The sequence below is a fragment of the Octodon degus genome, unplaced genomic scaffold, assembly GCF_000260255.1.
Source record: "Octodon degus isolate 3935 unplaced genomic scaffold, OctDeg1.0 scaffold00009, whole genome shotgun sequence".
Taxonomy (NCBI): Eukaryota; Metazoa; Chordata; class Mammalia; order Rodentia; family Octodontidae; genus Octodon; species Octodon degus.
In genome coordinates this window covers 1,450,335-1,464,968 of record NW_004524585.1, presented here as the reverse complement: position 1 = coordinate 1,464,968, position 14,634 = coordinate 1,450,335, and the positions used below count along the sequence as shown (strand labels likewise).

The window sequence follows — 14,634 nt, the reverse complement described above, 5'->3', positions numbered from 1 at the left end:
CTTCTCCTTCTCCTTCTCCTTCTCCTTCTCCTTCTCCTTCTCCTTCTCCTTCTCCTTCTCCTTCTCCTTCTCCTTCTCCTAGATCAGACTCGTAGTGATCTGCCTGTTTACAGCCTCCCAAGAGCTGGGATTACAGGTGCCACCACGCCCAGTCTCAATCATTGTTTCAGCATGCCCTAGGGGCAAGGCTGGCATGGCACATCTGGGGACGGACTCCTTAGTTTCTATAGAGTAGACTGTCAGTAGTGATATAGGAGAATAAAGGTAATAATTAAAATATTTTGCATTCAAGAAAAGAACTCAAGGAGTTGGGGGATATAGCTCAGTGGCATAATACCTGCTTGGCAAGCACAAGGTCATGAGTTTGATTCCCAGTACAAAAAATAAAAAAGGGAAAAGAACTCCAATAGAAGTATATCTCTTGTAAGCAGGCATTAGGTTGGGCAGTGCTGGTAATCTGGAGGAAATATAGGTACTTGTAATACATAAATGTAGAGCATCTTTGGGTGACCACTGGATTAACAGAAATACCACTGTGGAGAAAGGACAAAACAAATGGCAATAAAATGGGCATAGAAATATAACATAGGAAATAACATGCATTACATATCGCTATCCAGTGGGGATTACAATTAAGATTTCAAATAGGAAGTGTATTTTTATACCAAGGTCACTTTAAGCTGTAATGAGCTGGGAGCAGAGAACACAGGTACAGCAACTGGTGTTCTTAGCAGAAAAAATGAATAGGTTGGCAAAGCAAGGTATAAAAAGTCATTTCTGATTTAAGAACTAATTTTGAAAATTAGTGTTTTTCAGTATATACTTAAAGAAATTATTCTATAAAAAATGAAGAGATTAGGGCTCTTTAGATAGCTCAGTAGATTAAAGTACCTGCTTAGGTAGACACAGGGACTGGTTCAATATGGGCTTGCCATGCTAACCCAGCCCCTGGGGCTCCCTGAGACAGAGATTGAGACTGGGTGTAGTGTTGTGCACCTGTAATCCCAGTGCTTGGGAGGCTGAAAACAGGAGGATCATTGTGAGTCTGCTCTGTGTAGTGAGATCCATTTTTAAAAATACATTAAGGGGGCCTGGCCTTAGCTCAGTTGTTTAAGTGGCTGCTTCCACAAAGCTGTCAGCCTCAGGTTGCTGTAGTTCGATCCCCACAACACTCCAGCCAGCCAAACCACCCCTTAGGGCATTTAGAGCAAAAAAACAAAACAAAAACCTTATTCCATTTAAAAATACATTAAAAATGAAGAGATTTATTATATATATAATAAATATATTATATATATTCATGGGAATATTATAATATATAATAAATATTATATATATATATATTCAGGGGAATTTTAACTGAATGCTTCACTAGGAATAGAAAATAAATAGCTCACAGTCAAGAAAGAAGATGTGGATCAAGAATAACATTTGCAAAAAGAGATGTCTAGTGATTTCTAGTTAAACTAAAGATCATGTTATGTGATACTGCTTTTTGGATAGGTTAACAGGATGAATGGATTGTGGTGAAAATGTAACCGAGAAGCCAGTATTCTATTCCGTATTGCAATATGCTGAATTTGTGTTTTTGTTTTATGCTTAGCTTAATTTTGTAATAAATGTTTATAGATTCTCATTCCTGAACATGCTTGTATCTATTTCTGCCCTCTCTAACTTCCCTCCTGATATACAAATATAGATATCTTGGCTTCTTTGTGTGCTGGCCTTATGGTTGCACAACTGTTGACATGCTTGAGCTCTTTGCCAATGAGGTTATCTTGCATTGCTATATATTTTTTTATATTTTGCAAGTTATAGTATTCTATATATGTCTGTATATATGATAGAAAAATACAGTATAGCACAGATACTTGATTTGATAGCTTGTAGCATTTTTGTTAGTTATTCCCAGCCTTTTTCCTATGAAGTTTATACTGCCTTGCCTCACAACTGCACTGGCCATTGTGCTTTTGCTTGTCAATGGTATATATGCAAAAACTCTATGCACAGAGCTAAGAAAGTGCATTAAGAGCCCTCATGCAATTCTGTTTCTCCTTTGCCAAAAGGATAGCATATTCTAGAGAAAAAAGAGCTGCTCCCTTAGGCTAATGCCCAGTATAGAGACATGGAACAGAGCTAGGGTGTACTACTCCAGTTGTCTTGTATCATGAATGAGAAATAAGGTTTCTTACTATAAATCATGGGTATTTTCACATCATTTGTTAGTGTACCAAAACTTTGCCAAAGTTGGCTTGAACCTCTCAAGCCTGTCTGAAATTTCAGATATGATTTTGGTGCATAGAACAAATAGAATTAACTGATCAGTGTGTTTTACAGAATTGTGTATATATTTTACTTTTTGTCAGAGTACTTATAAACTTGCAAGCAGCAGAAAGAGCATATGTATAAAAATGCTTCATGAATCTTGGCAAACATTGGAATCAGAATTGAACTATGCAGTTTAGAATTTCTTTTCTTCTTTTTTTTTTTGGGAGGTTATGAGCAGAATATATTTATTGAGAGAAAGTAAGCTCCTGTCCCGAGAGAGAGAGGGACAGGAGGGGGGGCCCGAGTGGGTAGTTTCCCCTCCTAGAATTTCTATTGGTAAACACATGCAGGGAATTACAAGGTGGAAAATGTTTCCCAGAAAGGCAATCGACACCACGGCTGCTCATTCTGAAGTTTTAGTGTTACTCATTCCTGAACATTATGCTCATGAGACCATGATTCTGCTTGAAAAGAACAAATCAAGTATAAACAGAATTACCCATTTATGGTGAGTGGATAGAAGAAATAGACATAAATTATGTAAATGTATACCTTTTCCTTGAAGGGTAAAAATGGTGCCTTTGATAATTGCTAGCTTGCTCTTTTAAATTAGTCACCAAAATTAGCATTTCTATGACACATTAGATGACACATGCCAGTATTCCTGATTTAGAAGGAAGATAAGGGATTTCTTTTGGTTGAGTCACAGTAGAGACCTATCTAGGTGCAAGATCGTGCCTTCTGCAAGGCCACAAATTGTATATTATGCATCAAATTCTAGAGAAGGGCCTTGTCCATAAGTGTACATTAGGAATGCACTGGAACCAAGTTTAAATCCATATTCTGTTCATTCTACCATTGGGGGATATGAATTCTATAGTTCTGACAGATGCTATGTGAAGTTGTACAGTAAACCTGTTTCATTAAAATTCTCTGGTTTGGATTCTATGACAGTAATCACATTTTACTTTATTTATTTATTGTTTTTTACTTTTTCTTTGCTGTATTACTATAAAGCTAGCTTAAAGCATTCTGAGTTGTTTTCAATACAGAAAACATCTAATAAACTAATAGCTATTGTTTACAATTTGTTATGTTTCCTTTCACTCATTCAGTTCTTTGATAGTGTATAATCAGGAATTTTTCTAGTGTCTTGGTTTCTGTTCTCTTGTTATTGAGACACCCAAAGAAAGCTAAAGGGGCAAAGGTTTATTCAGCTCACAGTTCGTAGAGGTTTCAGTCCTCACTGGCTGCTCTAAGGCAGGGTAGCACATCGTAGAGGAGCAATAGTTAATGGTGGTAGAAGGAAGCAAAAGCAACAAGGCAGGGAGATGAGACCCTTTCTATCCCTTATATCATAAGGCTACTTGCCCTTGGGTGGGTAGCACTCATACCCTTAGTCCTAGCAAGAACTGCGCCAAACCAATCAGCAGACTGATTTACTAATCACATACCCTTAGGTCCAGCATCACACATTGAGATTCAGCCACCTCTGAGAAAGTCCTGTGGCTGGAAGAGGCTTTGGGGGGACATCTAGACACAAACTATCTAGCATTTACTCATTTGCACACAGAGAGCTAAAACAACTTACCTATTGACATTATAAAACAGAAAAACACTTCTATGTCACTATTGCTCTTTTACACCTAATATCGAGTATTAAATGTTCTCTCTTTTACTTTCAGTGATCACACAATAGTCTACTGAAGGGCTAGATTGTAATATAGTCATCCCATCACATCCAAGCTGGGTTTGTTTCCGGATCCCCACCAAAATTTAATGATGCTCAAATTCTGCATGTAAAATGGCATAATATGGAGCCGGGAGATGGCTCAGTAGGATAAGCGCTTCCCTGGCAAGCATGAGGGTCTGAGTTCAATCCCCGGTTCAAAAAAAAAAAATTAAAATGGCATAATATTTTTATATAACTTAATGTATACTCGTATATACTTTAAGCCATCTTTGAGTTACTAACAATAAGTGCGCGAGTAGTTGTTACGTCACACGGTTTAGGGAATAATGACAAGGAAAATTGTATATGTTTCATATAGACTAATTTTTTCCAAATATTTTTATTTTTTAAAGAGAATAAAAATAGTAATAATAAAAATAGAAATGATGAAGAATTTCACTAAGCAAAATAATATGAATTTGACAGTATTTTTGTTGCATTGTATAGTGTTATCTTCAGTTTGGTTGTTTAGATTACCAGATATACGTATACAAAATTGGAAAAAGAAAAAGAAAGTTGTAAGAAATTAAGAATAAAGAGAAAAAATGAGAAAAGAATTACACATTAACTGTTCCTTTCCATAGACCAGCAGAAATCTACAGTACAATTATCAAAGCCATCTCTTCCTCCATTCCTCCCTCTCCTGCCCAGGTGTTTTTTTTTTTTTTTTTTTTTTCGATGTGTTTGAAATCAGTTGGATCTGCACCTGTGGAATCTCTGGTTACAGAGGGATGACTGTATATTTAGCCATTCTACAAGTATTGAACATTTTAAATTTAATCTTCTCTTTTTTTGTTTTAAATTATCTGGAATATTTTAATTTATAAATCCTTACATCCGTGATTGTTTTCTTAGAAATGATTTAAAGGACTCCTAGAATAAAGAAATAATATTTTTGGTGACTCAGTGCACACATATGGTATAATTGCTTTCAGAAAGACTTCATTATTTTTTATTAAGAGCAGTATTAGTGTCTACTCCCTCTAGTCTTTCTAATTGGATAGATTAATACCAATGGCTTATAATTGTTTAAATTCTCGTTTAAAATATTAATTCTGAAGCCTGGGAGATAGCTCAGAGGCATAAGCGCCTGTCTGGCAAGTGCAAGGTCCAGAGTTTGATCCCCAGTACAAAAAATAAATAAATAAATAAATAAAAATTATTCTTAAACATTTTTCTTTTTTACAGACTCATTTTTTAATGTAAATGTAAAATCTTATGTCCATTTTTATTTTGTATTATTACTATGTTCTTAATTTTTTAGTTTTTAAAAAATATAATGAAGATAAAATTTTGGTTATATTTATTGCATTTTCTTGTTCACTTTTCAGACATTATTATTTTTTTGTTTTTAACTGTTTTTGTTACTTTATTGTTGTTGGACAAAATACCCAACACCTGCTAGTTAAGAAAGTTAAAGAAAGCTAGGTTCACTTTTAGCCCAAATTTATAGAGGTTTCAGTATATAGTCGCCAGCTCCACAGCAGGGCAACTTGGCCAAAGGGTATGGCAAAGGAGAAACGGTTCCTGGCATGGTGGACAGGAAGCTGTGAGCGTCCTTCTTCCTTTCATTTTTGTTACATCCTGGCTATAAACCTATTGGATGGTGCTGCCTACAAACAGGGTGGCCCTTCCCTCTTCAGTAAGCGCATTACCCACACCCAGAGCCATGCTAAACCAATCTGAGGGCTAATTTAGTATCATCACCCATGATCTGGTCACTCGCGAAAGCCTCACCTATGACTGCATGAGGCTTGGGGGTTGGGTGGGCGTCTAGATATAGACCATAACAATGACTTTTAGATATACTTATAAATCAACTCGTATGAAAAAGCTTCATCTTATCTATCATGTCCTGCTTTTGTATCCTGCATGCTTCTAAATTTTAGAGGGACTCATAGGTCTTGAGCAATGAAAAAATGGACCCTAATTATTCACCAATCAAGAAGTAATAAAGACTAGATTATACCAGGCACACTGTAGCTTTCAGTTTTCTTAGAGTGAGGAAAAAAATGTACTAAGGATCGAACCACAGCAACCTGAGCCTGATTGCTTTGTTGAAGCAACCACTTAAAGAACTGAGCTAATGGGCAGGCTCCCTGTGATATCCCTAAAAGGCTGAGCTTTTGTTTTGTCCAGAAAGATGAAGTATGTGAGAAATTTAAAAATACCAAAAGTACTAAATTGAAAAGTCTATGGAAAGGAGCAGATAATGCTTAATTTGTTTTCTCTCCTTTTTATTTATTTATTTATTATTTTTTTTTTGCAGAACCGGGGATTGAACTCAGACCCTTGTGCTTGCCAGAGGATTGAACTCAGGCCCTTGCGCTTGCCAGGGAAGCACTTATTCTACTGAGTTACCTCCCTGGCCCATGTTTTCTCTCCTTTTTAATTTTTTTTAAATCTTCTTAATTTCTTTCTTTTTCCAATTTTGCATGCATATATCTGGTAATATGAATGACTTATTGAAAGACAATACTGTGCATTACAACAAATAATGTGAAATTCATATTTTGTTAAGTGAAATTCTGCATCACTTGTGATTTTTCTGTTTCAACACTATTTTGTATTCTCTTTAAAAATAAAAAGAAAATAAGAAAAAAAAGTCTGTAGCCCAGCATCATAGTACTAGAAGGACTGATGAACGTAAGCATGGAGGCAGCAGTTGGTAGCAGAGACTCAAAAGATAGTGCAGGATGCTGCCAGTCCAGCATGAGGAGCAAACACTCCACAGATGATGAGGCCTGCGGTAGTACCTCTGCCTTGGGATGAGGACACACACGAGAGAGCAGCAGCATCAGTGTCTGCTCTGTTTCTATGCCGACAAAGGTACATCCGACAGCACAGATGATTTGTCAGTATGGAAGAGCCTTCACTGCCTTCAGCAGTGTGTAATCCTACACTGCACAACTCAGTACTTTCACAATTTTCTGAAAGTGATTATGATAATTTAGGGAGAAAAATACATAGTATGTATAAGGATGGTTTTGACCAAGTTAAAAGATTGGTTCAGACATTTGTCTGTAATGAATGGCTTAACTGTAGTCCTCCTCTGCATCTCTCCTGGAGCAACCTGAACAGAAAAGAGTACATAATCATACTTCTAGACTTGAAATCATTGTTGTGGGTTTTACATGGATATTTAACAATGCCTGGGCCATTGACTGATTCTTCTCTAATATCATTTCCACTATTTTTCCAGTTGGTTCATAATTTGAGGGCTTACATTTAAGTTCTGGTCCATGTTTAGTTGAATGTTGAGTGTAGTGTCAGATTGGTATATAGCTTCTCTTCTGCATATAGATGTTTAGCTTTTTCTAGCATTGTTTATTGAAGACTTTCTTTTAATTGGTGTGTGTTCTTGGTGCCTTGGTGAGAAATCAATTAACTATAAAAATATACTCAGTTTTGAGTTCTATATTTTGTTCCATTGGTCAGACCCTTATAAGGCCTTAGATGAAAACTTGTCAAACTATATTACTTTTTAAAAAGTATGGTTAGCTTGCCTTTGAATTTCATTGAGGGTGGTACGAAAAGTTGACTTTTTGTATGTTATCCCAATGCATCATAAATGGATGTTCTCTTGCTCTTTTCTAGGGGATTTTCAGGTTTTGAAAACTTATTTTTCCAGTGATATTTTATGTGCCACATTGGTGCATGGGATTTTTCTTCCATGCACATTACCTGGTACATAAGAAGTACTTAATTCATATTTATTAAATCTACATGGAAAGAACACAATTAAAAAGTCTTTGAAATTTTAAAATACTTGTATGTATAAATGAATATTTGTGTAACACCTAGAATGTGTTTAGGTTTTACATTCTTAGTTCTAGCTAAAGTGTGAATTTTTCCATAATTTTATTTTTAAATTAATGTTTTTCTTAGATTCTTCTTTTCCATAAATACCTTGAATTTAATTATATTGTGTTGGGTACAGTATTTGTTATTTTATATCTCCTCAATAAACAATTTCTACTCATCTATTGAGATGCAGACTAATGTATTCCCTCCCTATGTAGAGGTCAGAATTACATGTTCTTAGGATCAATATTTTAACATATTTTAAAATAGTCTTCTGCATATTATTAGTCCTCTGATTTTTACTAGGGTTCTTGTTAATCTAAACACATTTTAATTCTTTGAAACATACTATATTTGTACTTACATTATTATCTTTCTAGCTCGTGAGCCATAGAATGATTTGCACATTTTTGTTATTTAAGTGTCACTGTTTTTAAGAACTTCATTTTATGATGACTTCTGGAAAATTTTACCTTTTTTGCTTGCTTTATAAAGAGAAGTATGATTCCTACCTACTGTGATATTTTCTATGGACTTTGCTTATTCTCATGACACCAGATCTCTAAATTGCTAATTTTCTTTCTTTTCTTTTCTTTTCTTTTTTTTTTTTTTTGTGGAACCGGGGATTGAACTCAGGCCCTTGCGCTTGCCAGGGAAGCACTTATTCTACTGAGCCATTTCCCTGGCCCTCTAAATTGCTAATTCTTAATTGCTAATTAAACAAATACCCACTTGAGATCCTTACCATATAACACTATTCACCTTGTTTATGAGATTTCCAGTATTGGCATATAAATTTACATAATATGTTGTGGTAGTTTAATTTTCCTTACAAATACTTCTGTTGTATTTACTTGCTGAACATTTATTGCATACTCATGAGGTACAAACCGTGCTTTTAGTTTCTCAGGGGACTGAAAGGTGAACAGGAGGCAGTCTACTCTTAAGGAATTTATAATTTATGAGCAGGCTGCTTTGGAAAAACCCTATTAAACAAACTGCTTATAATTTGTAGCAGAATAAATGATATTAATAAAATAGAAGAAGGAAAATATTTCCAAAGATTTCATGGAAAAAGTGGAATTTAAATTTTCATTCGAAAGATTGTCAGAATAGTTGAAAGATACAAAAAAGGACTTTGTGCAAAAGCCTGAAACAGGAAAAGTCATAGCTGTGCAAGTACAAAATGGAGCAATAGTCAGTTTGGTGGAGGACATGTTATGTGAGAGGCATAACTGGAGATAAATTTTAGAAAATGTATTGCATTAAAGTGTAGGGAGCCTTGAATACTAAGATTTTGAACTTTTTGGTATGGAGCAAAGATAACAGATTATATATATATATATATATATATATATCCAGTAAAAATATCAGGTTTTCTCTGCCTATAATAAGAATTGGACCAGCTGTCCTATATCCAACCTATGCAGTAATGGTGAACATTTAAAAGTGAAAAGTGGATATGACAATGCAAAAGGAAGATTCAATCCCTCAGTGGTGTAAATGGTAATATGCAGAGGACTATTTTTTTATGTATACTAAAATACTGATCCTATCAATTGCTATTGTTTTTCATTTATAGCATCTCAATGTTGATACTTGAAATCAGAATCTTATAGCATCCCCTTAAATCAGACACTGATAAATTTAAAAGAGTTCTACATCAAGACTCAAATTTATTTTTACTTTTGAAAGTACTTAGAACTGCAAATATAATTTTTTTTGAGAAACACTATATTTAGGAGGCTCTAGCTAGTCAGTATATTTTGGTAAGTGCTACTATTTCAGCATATTGTCCAAGAAGTTTTGTACGTATACTTGTGAAGAATAAATATCCACAGTGACTAATTTTGTTTTAATTAACACCAGAAAAAATAACATTGGTTGGCATGACAAACTATTTTCAGGTTTTCTTTTTTAAACTGTGTCAGTTGCTGTCTAGAAGGTGGTCAGGGGAGCAGCCTGTTTACATTAAATAGCATCCCTTGTCCCACTAAGAATAAAACTGGCTCGTTATTCAAAGATGGCAATAGTAATACTCACATTTTGTAGTCATCAGATTTTCAAAAGATTGGGCCCACTGTAACACTTCCTCCAAAGTAAGGCTTTGAAAAGAAATAGAAGGCAGTAAAATATGCTCAAAGTTTTACAAAATCATATAGGATGATATTAACTTGAAATAACACCAAAATATAATTACAGTCCATTTGTGTGCAGTATTGAATAGAAAGCTATCTTTCTATATCGTTCACATTTTATTTTTACTTTTAAATTTATAAAAATTGGGATGGTGGAGATAGCTGAGCAGCATAAGTGCCTGCCTGGCAAGCACAAGGTCCCAAGGTTGATCCCCAGTACTTCAAAAATAAAAAATAAATAAGAATAAATGTGGCAAAAATAGACATCCTTGTCTTTCTTTTTCTTTTTCTTTTTCTTTCTTTTTTTTTTTTTTTTGGCCGAACCAGGGATTGAACTCAGGCTCTTGTGCTTGCCAGGGAAGCACTCATTCTACTGAACATCTCCCTATCTTGTCTTCATTCTATAAATAAATAAATAAATGAATAAATTTATAAAAATTATAGTAAATAGCATATACTTGAGATGCACTGAAATAAACATTAAAAAGACAAAAGATTATAACTCATATCTCCTTATTTCCATCTTTCTACTATTAGCATTTTGATATGTTATTTTAATCTTTTTGTTATGCACATATCTGTGGTTTTAACCAAAAAGTAATCGTACTGTGTGTATATGTTTTACATGTGTATACTGTTCTAGTAAGTACATTATAAGTCATAATTATCTTAGTTATGTATAGTATTATAATTTGTAATTGTAAATTTATAATTATTTATAGTTATGTCATTTTAATGATGATGGTGTTCAACAAGAGGGCATTCCATAGCTTACATAATTATTCTCGAGAAGAACACTGATTATCTCATTTTTCAGTATTAAAATGAAATGTAGCCCAGTTGTTACCTACATAGGGCAACTTTAGGAAATAGTAGACATAGATTAAAAGTAGTTGAAAATGACAAATGAGTTTGTGATTCTTGGTACAGATTGCCAAATTCTTTTTAGATGGTTGTGCAGTGTGTGTTCCTGTCACCAACAAAATGTTTGCCCATTTCTCTATTAGTGTCTTGGAGCTAAGTTGGCCACCCTGGGAGCCTGAGGGAGATTTTTTTGTGGGTGAGGTTCCAGATTAAGGTGGGACAGGACACGAGTGACAATGGCAGGGAGTGTGGAATGGAGCAGAGCAGACCACAAGAGCTCAAGAGTGCAAGAGGCACTTGCGTCTTTAATATATAAGTCTTACGCAGGTTATCACATATGTACATTCTTACACAGCACCACAGCCAGTGAATGTGTGTTTGCCTATGCTAAATCATGGTTTCCCTGTGTGCTTGTGCTGGACAATTGAGGTCACTTCCCATAGACTCCCCTGAGCTTTGAAGCAGTCTGAGTGGTTCCCCACATACTACGTGCATGCACTCATATGTTTATATCAGTTTCTCAGTTTCTTATCTGCTTTATTTTGCATTTTGAGAATTTTACTGCAGTACATCAAGTTACATTTCACATAAATAGTATAAACGAAGTTATTTATTATTTAGAAAATATCTGTGAGAAATGCTGACTTTGAGACCTTATTTCTTTCTGTGTCATTAAGTGTCATGAGCTTGAAATTTCCAAGTGACTATATATTCTCACAGACAAATAATTTTATTTTCCTTTTTAAGAATAGTTAATGTGTTCATTGCCATTTTAATTTTTTATTTTCTTGTTTTCAGCAACTGAATATTATCCAAGTGGTTCGAACAGAAGCAAAAGTACTTTTCCTTGGCTGTACTCAGTCTAAGAGTTAGTTCTGTGGGAACAGCCATCAGCATTAGTAGCACCCTAACACAATTAAGGTAGATTAGCTGAAGAGGTTAAAAAATAACCCAGAACATGGAAAAGTTCTAATGTCTTTTATTATCTAAAAATTAGCTGGATCTTGTTAGTTTTAGAGAGACCATTTGAGCAGTCATAAGGCTTAACAGTGTACTGTTTTAAGATTGCTTTTAAGAAAAAGATTTCCTTGAAATTATACCTGACTCGTTCTTTTCTCTTATTACAACTTTGGAAAAAGTAACCTAAAACATCCTTTCCAAGCCAGTGAGATGGAAAGTGGTAGGCAAGACTTACTGCATGTCTGTCTGTTCCACTCATTCCCTTATGTGGGAATGGAGAAAATCTATAAACTGAGGGGAGCTGTTGTTACTGTCTTAGGTAGCTGGAAGTTAGGTGTTGGAAATTGTTGGTAAGAGAGTTCTTATGTCTGTGAGGTTCATGAGACTTTTGGAGATGTATCACATTTAGAAAAGTAATTATAGTTAGAGGTCAAGTTTTAAAATGAAATTTGTTTGAAACCTATTTTTACTTGCAATTTTTTCTTGAGTATCTCACAAGTTTCATGCTGCTCCACAAGTATCCAGGTGTTCTCAGCAGAGTTATCTTAAATACCCTTGTCCCCATGACCACCTGGATTTCCTGATATAAATTCTCCACTTTTATATCCTCTCCTTTCTTCTGAGTAAATGGGTAGTGAATGCTGATCACACATGGAGATGTTTTGAAATGTGAGGAATGGTCAGAAGAGTGAAGAATGCTTGGGGTCTAAGTCCTGTGTCCTAATCCCATTCAGTACCGAATAGTTTTTGGTGTTACTATACTTAAGAATCTGGAAACCACAATTCAACTTTCTATAAATTGATATAATAATGTCCATTTTATAAAATTATAACAAAGATAAAATAAGTTCATGAATGTAAAGCAGTCATGAATTGCTGTTGACTGTTCTCAAGCAGACTTCCATAAAAGTGAATTCTCCTTTTCCCATCTTTTCCTCATGGTGGGTTTATGAAGCAGGTCATAAGCTCTAATGGGACTATTTCATAGAAATCATCATCAGAAAAGAAAGGTGCTCTCAGTGAGATTGTTCTATCTTTCTCTTTGGAAGTACCCGAGTAGCTCAGCAGCCTCAGTTCATTTAAATGTTGAGCTTTGGGTCTTAGTGTTTATTTCATCCATCACTGCTGCCTCATTCTGTCCCACAAGAATAGCTTGAAACACTTTGGGACATTTGTTTCTTCAGGAGAGGAGCATTCAGGCTGGGGGCTGTACTCATACAGGGAGGTATGGCTAGAACAGGAGTCTCACATCATACTAGGTTGGGAATGCACAGTGATCTTAACAGAGATTTTCAACCTGGAAATTTTTTGAGGGGAGTTAATCCAAATAAATGGCTTGTTACCCTTCTTTGGAAGTATGTTTTCTATTTTAATTTAGTTCTTATCCAAATGGCTGTATTTTTAGTAATGATTAAATTTAAGAAAGACAGATCAGTGAGGCATTTTTTTACCCTTCTGGTCTCAGAACTTCCAACTAAGAATGAAGTTTTTGACGCTTCATACATGGAGGCTTTGAACTGTAAAAGTATTTTAAATCAAAAACCTTCATTTTAAACAAAAAACCTTAAAATATTCATAATAAACTCAAATTTAATTTGCTCAATTTTTAAATGTAAACTATGAATAATGAAAGCAAATATTAGTACAATACATGTCTTTTCTGGTGAAATTACATGCAAACTTTACTTCCAGAATGAAATATATTAATAGATATAGATGAATACATGTGATTTTTTGTCATGTGATTAAAAATGCTTTAGAATGGACATAGAATTTAAGAACTACTTACTTTGAAGGTAGTCTCTTAGATCCATTTCTGCAAATTTTACAAATCCAGCAATTTTGCCTGTTCATTTTTCTAAATAAACACAGTATATATTTGTATAAATTAGTAATATAAAATTATGTGTTAGCATCAGTTATAATTAAAAAAATGAGTAGAGGTTCATGAATCATGTAGGAGATGGAAGAGAAAAGGGAATAAAATGACTCATTTCATGACTATTTTATAGGAGTACTAGTATTTAGATTTCTAAGTGACATTAGACTTAATGTAGCTCACCTACTCATTAAATAGTAGAGTTTAAAAAATATAGATCTCTGACAAAAATCTTTTCATTTAGATCCTGAAAAGACTGCATAAATTTCTAAGGCTTCCCTTTTTCAGACAATTCTTATTTTTAGAATGCCCTTTCAATATATTGAACAAAAAATTATCTCTCTGTAATTAGCTGTATAAAATAGTACAAATAATGAAATGAAAAGTAAATTCATTCCTTAAGAGCGAATTTTGAGAAGTGTATTGCTTATATAGTTTTATGCACCTGGGCCATTGTAATCTTTAACTTTAAATTACAGGTAGAGTTTACTTAGTCCAGGCACTTATATAAAATATTACATATAATAGAGCTTTAAGTTAAAGACTTTGAGAAGAAAAACTAAACAATTTGTTAGCAATAATTAATACACATTTTTTAATGAAAGCTGAAAAATAGTTTGATAATCATATGCAGGCATTGATGTACAATGAACTATTGAGGCTTAAATGGTGAGTTTTTATATCAGCCAATATTGATTCATTCACAGCATCTACTAAGTATTTGTTGTGTGCCAAGCTCTGGCTGCCAGTTAGTGGTCTGCATAGATTTTTTAAAAAATGTAGGTTGTACAAGATCTGCAGGGTCTATAGGGTCTCACTACATAAATGGGACTTATAGTGATTCTCCTGTTTTCAGCCTCCCAAGTGCTGGGACTATAGGCTTGTGCCACCATGCCCAGTCTTAATCGCCTTCTTAGCCCATCCTGGGGGCAGGACCCGCACAGCAGGATTGATCTCTTGCCTCTGTGCTCTGTCTAAGCAGGCACTTT

General features: G+C 34.5%; 1 protein-coding gene across 1 annotated transcript in view; it reads right to left on the bottom strand.

Moving 5' to 3' along the window:
- Rgs13 (regulator of G protein signaling 13) overlaps positions 1-13,620 on the bottom strand; it is a 17,102-nt gene extending 3,482 nt beyond the window's left edge. Inside the window, exons 1-2 of the mRNA XM_004625295.1 lie at positions 13,556-13,620; positions 9,848-9,909 (exon numbers count right to left, since the gene is read on the bottom strand). Coding sequence (XP_004625352.1) covers positions 9,848-9,909; positions 13,556-13,620 — 127 coding nt within the window. The remainder of the gene's footprint in view (positions 1-9,847; positions 9,910-13,555) is intronic.
- Positions 13,621-14,634: the final 1,014 nt, after the last annotated feature.